This window comes from Amphibalanus amphitrite, unplaced genomic scaffold (assembly GCF_019059575.1).
Source record: "Amphibalanus amphitrite isolate SeventyFive unplaced genomic scaffold, NRLGWU_Aamphi_draft 001491F_arrow, whole genome shotgun sequence".
In the NCBI taxonomy this organism is placed as follows: domain Eukaryota; kingdom Metazoa; phylum Arthropoda; class Thecostraca; order Balanomorpha; family Balanidae; genus Amphibalanus; species Amphibalanus amphitrite.
This window is the reverse complement of record NW_024882984.1, coordinates 1,931-14,080: the sequence shown is the minus strand read 5'-3', so window position 1 is coordinate 14,080 and position 12,150 is coordinate 1,931. Positions and strand designations below refer to the sequence as shown.

Sequence of the window (12,150 nt, the reverse complement as noted above, 5' to 3'; positions counted from 1 at the left end):
CCCCGTAAACTCGTAAAAAATCCGTAAATTCGCCCTTGTACGGCCAAAAACGGGGCGCTATGGTGAAAATGGGTATCAATCGAAAGCTCTCGTTTACCCAGACACAGTCCTGCAGGAAAATTCCACTTTTTCCCCATAGGAAAGTTTTTACGGGAAAATCAAAATTTTGGGTCAATGGGGGGTCCCCCCCGATTTCGTTCAAATCGGCACACAGGTGCCCCACCACCAGCCGAGAAACTTTCCCCAAAACGGTCCCCGTTGCATTGACGTTTAAGGCCCGTAAAGCCCCCTAGACTCGTAAAATATCCGTAAAATCGCCTTTGTACGGACAAAAAAGTGGTGCTATGGTAAAAATGGGTATCAATCGAAAGCTCTCGTTTACCCAGACACAGTCCTGCAGGAAAATTCCACTTTTTTCCCATAGGAAAGTTTTTACGGGAAAATCAAAATTTTGGGTCAATGGGGGGGTCCCCCCCGATTTCGTTCAAAATCGGCACACAGGTGCCCCACCACCAGCCGAGAAACTTTCCCCAAAACGGTCCCCGTTGCATTGACGTTTAAGGCCCTTAAAGCCCCGTAAACTCGTAAAAAATCCGTAAATTCGCCCTTGTACGGCCAAAAACGGGGCGCTATGGTGAAAATGGGTATCAATCGAAAGCTCTCGTTTACCCAGACACAGTCCTGCAGGAAAATTCCACTTTTTCCCCATAGGAAAGTTTTTACGGGAAAATCAAAATTTTAGGTCAATGGGGGTCCCCCCCGATTTCGTTCAAAATCGGCACACAGGTGCCCCACCACCAGCCGAGAAACTTTCCCCAAAACGGTCCCCGTTGCATTGACGTTTAAGGCCCGTAAAGCCCCCTAGACTCGTAAAATATCCGTAAAATCGCCTTTGTACGGACAAAAAAGTGGTGCTATGGTAAAAATGGGTATCAATCGAAAGCTCTCGTTTACCCAGACACAGTCCGCAGGAAAATTCCACTTTTTTCCCATAGGAAAGTTTTTACGGGAAAATCAAAATTTTGGGTCAATGGGGGGTCCCCCCCGATTTCGTTCAAAATCGGCACACAGGTGCCCCACCACCAGCCGAGAAACTTTCCCCAAAACGGTCCCCGTTGCATTGACGTTTAAGGCCCGTAAAGCCCCCTAGACTCGTAAAATATCCGTAAAATCGCCTTTGTACGGACAAAAAAGTGGTGCTATGGTAAAAATGGGTATCAATCGAAAGCTCTCGTTTACCCAGACACAGTCCTGCAGGAAAATTCCACTTTTTTCCCATAGGAAAGTTTTACGGAAAATCAAAATTTTGGGTCAATGGGGGGTCCCCCCCGATTTCGTTCAAAATCGGCACACAGGTGCCCCACCACCAGCCGAGAAACTTTCCCCAAAACGGTCCCTGTTGCATTGACGTTTAAGGCCCTTAAAGCCCCGTAAACTCGTAAAAAATCCGTAAATTCGCCCTTGTACGGCCAAAAACGGGGCGCTATGGTGAAAATGGGTATCAATCGAAAGCTCTCGTTTACCCAGACACAGTCCTGCAGGAAAATTCCACTTTTTCCCATAGGAAAGTTTTTACGGGAAAATCAAAATTTTAGGTCAATGGGGGTCCCCCCCGATTTCGTTCAAAATCGGCACACAGGTGCCCCACCACCAGCCGAGAAACTTTCCCCAAAACGGTCCCCGTTGCATTGACGTTTAAGGCCCGTAAAGCCCCCTAGACTCGTAAAATATCCGTAAAATCGCCTTTGTACGGACAAAAAAGTGGTGCTATGGTAAAAATGGGTATCAATCGAAAGCTCTCGTTTACCCAGACACAGTCCCGCAGGAAAATTCCACTTTTTTCCCATAGGAAAGTTTTTACGGGAAAATCAAAATTTTGGGTCAATGGGGGGTCCCCCCCGATTTCGTTCAAAATCGGCACACAGGTGCCCCACCACCAGCCGAGAAACTTTCCCCAAAACGGTCCCCGTTGCATTGACGTTTAAGGCCCGTAAAGCCCCCTAGACTCGTAAAATATCCGTAAAATCGCCTTTGTACGGACAAAAAAGTGGTGCTATGGTAAAAATGGGTATCAATCGAAAGCTCTCGTTTACCCAGACACAGTCCTGCAGGAAAATTCCACTTTTTTCCCATAGGAAAGTTTTTACGGGAAAATCAAAATTTTGGGTCAATGGGGGGTCCCCCCGATTTCGTTCAAAATCGGCACACAGGTGCCCCACCACCAGCCGAGAAACTTTCCCCAAAACGGTCCCCGTTGCATTGACGTTTAAGGCCCTTAAAGCCCCGTAAACTCGTAAAAAATCCGTAAATTCGCCCTTGTACGGCCAAAAACGGGGCGCTATGGTGAAAATCGGTATCAATCGAAAGCTCTCGTTTACCCAGACACAGTCCTGCAGGAAAATTCCACTTTTTCCCCATAGGAAAGTTTTTACGGGAAAATCAAAATTTTGGGTCAATGGGGGTCCCCCCCGATTTCGTTCAAAATCGGCACACAGGTGCCCCACCACCAGCCGAGAAACTTTCCCCAAAACGGTCCCCGTTGCATTGACGTTTAAGGCCCGTAAAGCCCCCTAGACTCGTAAAATATCCGTAAAATCGCCTTTGTACGGACAAAAAAGTGGTGCTATGGTAAAAATGGGTATCAATCGAAAGCTCTCGTTTACCCAGACACAGGCTCTTAGGAAAATTCCACTTTTTTCCCTAGGAAAGTTTTTACGGGAAAATCAAAATTTTGGGTCAATGGGGGTCCCCCCGATTTCGTTCAAAATCGGCACACAGGTGCCCACACCAGCCGAGAAACTTTCCCCAAAACGGTCCCCGTTGCATTGACGTTTAAGGCCCTTAAAGCCCCGTAAACTCGTAAAAAATCCGTAAATTCGCCCTTGTACGGCCAAAAACGGGCGCTAGGGTAAAAATGGGTATCAATCGAAAGCTCTTGTTTACCCAGACACAGTCTTGCAGGAAAATTCCACTTTTTCCCCATAGGAAAGTTTTTACGGGAAAATCAAAATTTCGGGTCAATGGGGGGTCCCCCCCGATTTCGTTCAAAATCGGCACACAGGTGCCCCACCACCAGCCGAGAAATTTTCCCCAAAACGGTCCCCGTTGCATTGACGTTTAAGGCCCTTAAAGCCCCGTAAACTCGTAAAAAATCCGTAAATTCGCCCTTGTACGGCCAAAAACGGGGCGCTAGGGTAAAAATGGGTATCAATCGAAAGCTCTCGTTTACCCAGACACAGTCCTGCAGGAAAATTCCACTTTTTCCCCATAGCAAAGTTTTTAAGGGAAAATCAAAATTTCGGGTCAATGGGGGGTCCCCCCCGATTTCGTTTTAAATCGGCACACAGGTGCCCCACCACCAGCCGAGAAACTTTCCCCAAAACGGTCCCCGTTGCATTGACGTTTAAGGCCCGTAAAGCCCCCTAGACTCGTAAAATCCGTAAATCGCCTTTGTACGGACAAAAAAGTGGTGCTATGGTAAAAATGGGTATCAATCGAAAGCTCTCGTTTACCCAGACACAGTCCTGCAGGAAAATTTCACTTTTTCCCCATAGGAAAGTTTTTACGGAAAATAAAACTTTCCTATGGGGAAAAAGTGAAATTTTCCTGCAGGACTGTGTCTGGGTAAACGAGAGCTTTCGATTGATACCCATTTTTACCCTAGCGCCCCGTTTTTGGCCGTACAAGGGCGAATTTACGGATTTTTTACGAGTTTACGGGGCTTTAAGGGCCTTAAACGTCAATGCAACGGGGACCGTTTTGGGAAAGTTTCTCGGCTGGTGGTGGGGCACCTGTGTGCCGATTTTGAACGAAATCGGGGGACCCCCCATTGACCCAAAATTTTGATTTTCCCGTAAAACTTTCCTATGGGAAAAAATGGAATTTTCCTGCAGGACTGTGTCTGGGTAAACGAGAGCTTTCGATTGATACCCATTTTTACCATAGCACCACTTTTTTGTCCGTACAAAGGCGATTTTACGGATATTTTACGAGTCTAGGGGGCTTTACGGGCCTTAAACGTCAATGCAACGGGGACCGTTTTGGGGAAAGTTTCTCGGCTGGTGGTGGGGCACCTGTGTGCTGATTTTGAACGAAATCGGGGGGACCCCCCATTGACCCGAAATTTTGATTTTCCCGTAAAAACTTTCCTATGGGGAAAAAGTGGAATTTTCCTGCAGGACTGTGTCTGGGTAAACGAGAGCTTTCGATTGATACCCATTTTTACCCTAGCGCCCCGTTTTGGCCGTACAAGGGCGAATTTACGGATTTTTTACGAGTTTACGGGGCTTTAAGGGCCTTAAACGTCAATGCAACGGGGACCGTTTTGGGGAAAGTTTCTCGGCTGGTGGTGGGGCACCTGTGTGCCGATTTTGAACGAAATCGGGGGACCCCCCATTGACCCAAAATTTTGATTTTCCCGTAAAAACTTTCCTATGGGAAAAAAGTGGAATTTTCCTGCAGGACTGTGTCTGGGTAAACGAGAGCTTTCGATTGATACCCATTTTTACCATAGCACCACTTTTTTCCGTACAAAGGCGATTTTACGGATATTTTACGAGTCTAGGGGGCTTTACGGGCCTTAAACGTCAATGCAACGGGGACTGTTTTGGGGAAAGTTTCTCGGCTGGTGGTGGGGCACCTGTGTGCCGATTTTGAACGAAATCGGGGGGGACCCCCCATTGACCCGAAATTTTGATTTTCCCGTAAAAACTTTCCTATGGGGAAAAAGTGGAATTTTCCTGCAGGACTATGACTGGGTAAACGAGAGCTTTCGATTGATACCCATTTTTACCCTAGCGCCCCGTTTTTGGCCGTACAAGGGCGAATTTACGGATTTTTTACGAGTTTACGGGGCTTTAAGGGCCTTAAACGTCAATGCAACGGGGACCGTTTTGGGGAAAGTTTCTCGGCTGGTGGTGGGGCACCTGTGTGCCGATTTTGAACGAAATCGGGGGGACCCCCCATTGACCCAAAATTTTGATTTTCCCGTAAAAACTTTCCTATGGGGAAAAAGTGGAATTTTCCTGCAGGACTGTGTCTGGGTAAACGAGAGCTTTCGATTGATACCCATTTTTACCATAGCACCACTTTTTTGTCCGTACAAAGGCGATTTTACGGATATTTTACGAGTCTAGGGGGCTTTACGGGCCTTAAACGTCAATGCAACGGGGACCGTTTTGGGGAAAGTTTCTCGGCTGGTGGTGGGGCACCTGTGTGCCGATTTTGAACGAAATCGGGGGGACCCCCCATTGACCCGAAATTTTGATTTTCCCGTAAAAACTTTCCTATGGGGAAAAAGTGGAATTTTCCTGCAGGACTGTGTCTGGGTAAACGAGAGCTTTCGATTGATACCCATTTTTACCCTAGCGCCCCGTTTTTGGCCGTACAAGGGCGAATTTACGGATTTTTTACGAGTTTACGGGGCTTTAAGGGCCTTAAACGTCAATGCAACGGGGACCGTTTTGGGGAAAGTTTCTCGGCTGGTGGTGGGGCACCTGTGTGCCGATTTTGAACGAAATCGGGGGGACCCCCCATTGACCCGAAATTTTGATTTTCCCGTAAAAACTTTCCTATGGGGAAAAAGTGGAATTTTCCTGCAGGACTGTGTCTGGGTAAACGAGAGCTTTCGATTGATACCCATTTTTACTTTAGCGCCCCGTTTTTGGCCGTACAAGGGCGAATTTACGGATTTTTTACGAGTTTACGGGGCTTTAAGGGCCTTAAACGTCAATGCAACGGGGACCGTTTTGGGGAAAGTTTCTCGGCTGGTGGTGGGGCACCTGTGTGCCGATTTTGAACGAAATCGGGGGGGACCCCCCATTGACCCAAAATTTTGATTTTCCCGTAAAAACTTTCCTATGGGGAAAAAGTGGAATTTTCCTGCAGGACTGTGTCTGGGTAAACGAGAGCTTTCGATTGATACCCATTTTTACCTCTTTGTGACGTCATTTCTAGGGGAAAACGGGTCATAAAGGTTTCCCTCTACCGGGGCCTTTTTTCCCCCTACCGAATCTGTGCTGTGCTGAATCTGTGCTGAATCTGTGCCAACTTCCGTTACATAGCAGCACGTCAGCCGAAATTCAAAGTGGCTCGAAAGTGGCGCATGTAAGTCAAAGCGCTGCTTTATAGTGCAGGTGGTTAGTTTTTATATACGATGTTTTTGACGTATTTTGTATTTAATATTTTTCACGAAAGATAGCAATTATTTCTTTTTCATGGCGCAATGTGCGAGTCAGGCTGAAAACAGTACATACAAATCGAAATGCCAGCACCGCCTCAATTATCAATCCTGTAATTTGTTTCTAAAGCCTCGGCAAATAAATCTCAGAAATATAATGTAACGGAAGATAGTCGTTGAAAAAAGCGCGAAAATGCTACCACTCCTCAAGTCTCAACCCTATCTGTCGAGCGCCATCTTTGGCTGACGTTTCCTGTCAGCCGATTATGAACAAGCCCATCAGCAGCGCGGTGTGGGCGGGGCTTATTCTCGGCTGACAAAGTTCTGTCAGCCGATTCCGACCAGGCCTATTAACTTTTTTGAAGGTGGGATGGTCCCTTTAAACTGTAGCAGTCTTGCATATACCGTGGCTGAACATTCGCATGTCGTTATGAATGAAGTGGCGGTCTCGGACATGGGCTTGTTGATTTTTTTTGTCGGTGTGTTTGTGTTCCTTCTTCCCAAGGCAGTCATGGGTATATCCTTCAGCGCCCTGGGTATATCATATCTACTTCCTATGTGGGGCGCGGGAAACTGTTTCGATTCGAAAAGCACCTTGTTTGCAACTTCAACTTGCGTGGATTTAACCCGCGAGTTGCTGGGGGGGGGGGCGTTAAACGCCCCCACTTTTTTCGCCGGGCCATAGCATAAAGGCGCGCCAAATTTTGGGTACCTGTAGGGAATTGATTGAAGTCTATTGTGACAAAATTAAAAAAAAAATCGGTCGGAAAAATTTTGAGATATCGAGGTTTTAGTGACGTCATGATTTCTGAGTTTTCGACCAAAAACGGCATATGTTCAAAAACATATAAAATCACAGAATAGACATACAGACATGCCGTAAACGGCATTAGACTGCCAATACCATGAACAATCAAATGGCTATCTTCGATTATTGATTATCGTTTCGCATTTGCCAAAATCTTGATCTGAATCTTGGCAATTTCTCGTGACTACTTCACGACCATGATACATACATTTCTTAAATTGAACTTTTTGAGCCAAACACGTACACATATGATAAAATGAATGTCACCATCGTGTTCTACGCCCCAAATTACCCATAAAGCATGTGTCACAGGCTGCGAATATCAGTTTTGATTTTCGGGGATATGTGCCTACCCGGTTGACCTGACCTTGACCCTGACCTACGCTTGACTGACCCCTACATGGGGCTGACACTCTTGTAGGCCTTATATGATGGATTGTGCACCGTTTTGACAGAGTTTATGACGAGAGGCGCTAATTGCGAAGTCCTGAAGTCCATGCTACTGAAAGCCCGATTTCAGGTGTTTGACCTGACATTGACCCGACCTGTGACCTCAAAATTCAACTTTAAAGTACTCATCTGAAGCGTCTCGTCGCGTTCTTTCGTTTGCCGCCTCGTGCGTTTCGCTGCGCCTATTGGTTCTCGAGTTATCGGCTGGGGGCGTTTAACGCCCCCCCCCCCCCCAGCAAACGGTGGGTGGCGAAATACCCCAGCAACTGCCGGGTTAACTTTGGCATTGCTATCTCAGCATAGTTAACCGTTTCTATTATTCCCTTCACTTTCAGACTGTCGGTGAGGCAGATGCAACTCAGCCAGGCATGGCCCAGCCTGGTTACCAGGTCCAGAAATGTGTGAGTGAGGGTGACAATTCAGGACTGTGAGGTGCCCACTGTACATGCCCTTCTCAAGCTGCGTTGACCTGTGACCCTGCCAACGAGCACACCGAAGTAAACGCAACCGAAATGTTGAGAGGGGCCGACCTCACGGACAAACTACCATCGCCTCCTGCGGGCTACGTCACCACTAACGATGTCACCAATACCTGCTGTGTAGCATCAGAAATGCCTTTAATTCAAACCGATTATAAGTGGCATACTATAACGCCTGTCCGGTCTCTTTTTCCCGACGAAATCTGCCGAGAAGTGCCAGTGTGCACGGCTCGGGCGACGCGTTTTTTGAGTCAGCCGGTTACCAGTGTCGTCGGCAACGGCGCCGACGATGTGGACCGGAGTCCGGCCAAACGGTACCAGTGTCCGTGGGAGTGGGACGACAGTGTGGATGTCGCTCTCAGTCTGGAGGCACTCTGCCTGGAGCGACCCAGGAAGCGGCTCCGCACGATCCCGCGTGTGACGGAAGAAAACGCTGATGAGGAAGGGAGCATCGACCAGAATGGGGATGCCGATCAGGAAGAGGGCACTGACGCGAAAGGCACGGATCAGGGAGAGAATGCTGTTCAGGATGAAAGCACTGCTCAGTCTCAGGAACGGAACACCGGTCTGGAATGGGACTCAGGTGAGGAACGTAGCACCGGTCAGAAATGTAGTGCCGATAATGAAGGCAACCCAATTCAAACAGAGAGTGTCGACGAGAAAAGATGGCCGTTGCAAATGGACGCAAAGTGTTTTGAGGCTGGGCCAGAAAAGGCTGAGGCTTGCGCGGCAGCGTGTGTTATCGCTCCTGGCGACTTACATCCGGGTGATAAGCAGCTCATTGATGATACAGAGGTGTCGTCTTCTTCCAGTCAGAAATATCGCCAATCTCAGCTGAATATCGCTGGGAAAAGTACGGGTCTCGATTTATGGATAGATCGAGTAAATGAAGCTCCCGACAGCGGCACAGAACATGACTTTGCGATGTTCCTGTCCCAACAGATGGCAAAGACGCGTATTTCCGACCTGAGAATCTTCCCCGCGTCACAACCTGCCGGTGCTAATGGATTTAACAAATCTTCGTCGCATACAACGAATCATCTGTTGCAAGACTCACCCTACCAGTCACCATCACCACATCCAGCAAGTGTCCAATGCCTGAACGGCTGTGAATCATTTCTAAACGATTCCCCTGCGGCCATGTGTGCGAACATTCCTGAACCGTCTCCACCGGACCGCACCGACTCACCCATCGGCTCGCGAAATCCGAGTCCGTCTCCGGAGAGCGGCAGAGACGACCCTGTGTCTCCGCGGACCGTCAGTCACCTGGCGGAGGTGGTTTCCGCCGCACTGGCAGCCCAGTGTTCCAGCCGCGAGCCGGGCCTGCGCCGCAGTCACGCCGAGCAGGGCTGGTCACCGGGCGAGCCGCGGTCCCCGGGTCCGTCCGAGTCCGGCAGCGCAGACGGACGGTACGACGGCTCGCAGATCCGCTACAGCCAGGCAGACACAGTGCCGTGCTCCCCGAACGGCAGGCCCGACTTCCTGACCCGTGTGTTCAGTGGACGAACCGAGTCTGAGGCCGCGAGTCTGGCGGGGGCGGACACTCAACTGTCGTGCCAGACAGCAGAAGAGATGGGTCCGTCAAGTCGCGCCGAAATCGAGCTAAACGTATGTACTATCGTGCCAAACGTATCCACTCCAATACTGAGCATTCGTCCGTCAAGCCCACGTATAGAGGATGCTCGGTTTTCGGAGACCGGTGCTGACGAGCCAACGTCGGTCATCCCGCCTAGTTCGGCGGAGACTCAGCAGAGCCTTTTGGGCCGCGAGGAGAGAGCTCTGTCGCGCGACGAGTCGGGGTCGGACAGTGCGACCCATCGGTCGGACCAGTCCGGACTGAGCGGCTACATCGGCCGACTGGTGGACGGCCTGGAGGGCTCCCCGCCCTCACGGCAGGGACGGGACACCGCCGACGCCACGGGTGAACCACTGCTGGGCGTCGGCGGCGCACATACGATCAGCGGCGAGATACCATACGCTGGAGAGGTAAGTCGTTCACCGTATGCGTCGATCTCAGAATATTATAACAGACTTGAGAGTACTATTCTTAGGGAACATGTTTTTGTTAGAAGCTCAGCACGATACGCTTATTGTCTTATTATAAATTGCCGACGGTAATGAAAAATTGTTTGTGCGTCGTATTTGCCAACTCCATGCTTAAATTGGTTCATTTCATTATAATCACATAATCATGCTGCTCGACAGACCACAAGTCACAACATAATTTTTTTTTTCATCAGTGTACCGGCCGGGTTGGATTGTGCATTTTAGTGGAGAAATGCAAGCTCGGAAATCGAACCATTTCGCAGGCCAGCATTATGATCGTCGGGGCCGGTACTAATGAATGAAGCAGTAGAATACCTACCATTATTGAAATTATTATGCCGATTCAATTAATATATCATTCATTTATTACCGATACCGGATACGTTATGAACGTTAAGCTAGTCTTGAGGTCCAGGAGCCCTGTGTTTGTTTGCAGCAATTTCCGCCCACCGAGTCGGAGGAGCCGTCGCCCCGGTCGCCCATCCCGCCGCTGTGCCACGAGCAGCGGCTGCAGCTGCTGCTGGCGAGCGGGCTGGACACGGTGTCCGACCGCGGCGCGGCGGCACACGCCACGCCGACCGCGTCGCAGGAGGTGGAGATCGTTGCCGACCTCGGCCCCAGCGCGGGCTCCGCGGTGTCGGCGTCAGTCACCGTCTCCCGGCCGACTGGCGAGCGGTCCGGGCCGGCGCAGAGCACCCAGCGGGACCCGCTGACGCCGCCGGCGGCGCTGGAGGATGGGCTCGGCACCTGCGGTCTGTCCCCGGTACTGGAGGAGGAAGAGCCGTCTCCGTCAGTGGCCGCTGTGTCTGAGTTTAACACGGACCAGTCACGCTCGGAGACGGACAGCGATGTGCTCAACGATGCCAGGCTCCTGTCGCTGACGGCAGACAGCTCGTCGGACCCGCCTGCTCTGGCCGCTGCCAGCTCGTCGGACCCGCCTGCCCCAGCCGCTGCCCCTACTCCTGCCGTTCCCGTTGCAGACTTTCAGGGAAACGCAATCACCGGAGACCAGGGTAGAACGAGCCATCGCGAGGAAGCTCAGAGCAGCGACGAATCGGATGGTGTGCGTGAAACGCGTACAGAGTCGGATCAGTCATGTGGGTATGTGACAGACGAGTGCGCCGGTGACCTTTTCTCCGGCGAGAGTGAGAGTGACTACAGCTGCTCCCCGAGTGATACGGAGTCGGACCGAGCGGATATTGTCCCTCCGGTGCCGGCCGACTCGCTGTCCCGTCCGTCTGGAGGCGCTTCGGTGCCACGAGACTCGAGCGCGGCCTCCCGGTGCGTGTTGGCCGGCTCCGCTCGGGATGACGAGTCGCCCGCCGTCGCTGAGGCGACTGCTCCCCTGGACCTCTCTCCGTTCAGACCCTGTGTCGCCACTGACCCTGCCCCGGCGGCTGCAGTCCAACCAGCAGCCCTCTGTTCGGATCAACCGCTGGACGAAACAAAGTGCACCATACCGGTCAACGTCAGTGCCAACCCGGGACCGACGGGACACAGCAGCCCGGGATCAAACAGACTCCCCGGCCTGCGGTCAGGGCAGTCCGGCCGGTGACCCTGCCGACCGGGAGCCGCCGAGCCCGTCGCTCAGTCTGGGCAGCGGTTCAGTGGCGAGTGGCGGCCGCTCTCCGGCCCGGCCCGCCGCCGCAATGCCCGACAGTCCCGGCTCGGAGGTCAGCTCCGAGGGGCTGGCAGCCAGCCGCAGCAGCGAGGATCTTTTCCTGGGAGGCGCCGGTCCGCCGTCCCCGCTGGCAGCAGAGGAGGGCCTGCCCGTGTGCGCCACCCAGCCGTTCCGGCCCTCGCTCGGTCTCGGCCCCGCTGGAGGTAAGTGGACTTTGGTGGGTGGACGGCGAGACATGTGGTGTATCGGTCTAAACTCATTTCACAATTTTCACATTGCTCATTTATCACTCTTACGCTAATTTCGTTAATAGATTGTTATAGATCAGTGTGACTATTGGTCTATTTCTGTGTTCTATAGTTGTAGTGAGCTGCTCGCTGCATCGCAATTTCGTCACATAATGCTAGCTACTAAACCCACCGCATTAGTCCAGCGATATGGACAGGTTTAGCTACACATTTTTGTGTACACATTTTACCGGCAAGCCTCTCATATGTGCAAAAAAAACTTGAACAATTCCTACCACCCTGCATGCTCATTATGTAATGAACATTGCTTTCTATCAACG

At 51.0% G+C, this 12,150-nt stretch overlaps 1 protein-coding gene across 1 annotated transcript; it reads left to right on the top strand.

Moving 5' to 3' along the window:
- Positions 1–7,771: 7,771 nt before the first annotated feature.
- On the top strand, positions 7,772–11,785 carry LOC122373412 (flocculation protein FLO11-like; the record flags this gene model as incomplete). The annotated part of the gene is made up of 3 exons (XM_043351431.1): positions 7,772–9,901; positions 10,398–11,494; positions 11,622–11,785. Coding segments are annotated over exons 1-3 (3,214 nt in total), but the record flags the coding sequence as incomplete, so codon positions are not given.
- Between the last annotated feature and the right edge of the window lie 365 nt (positions 11,786–12,150).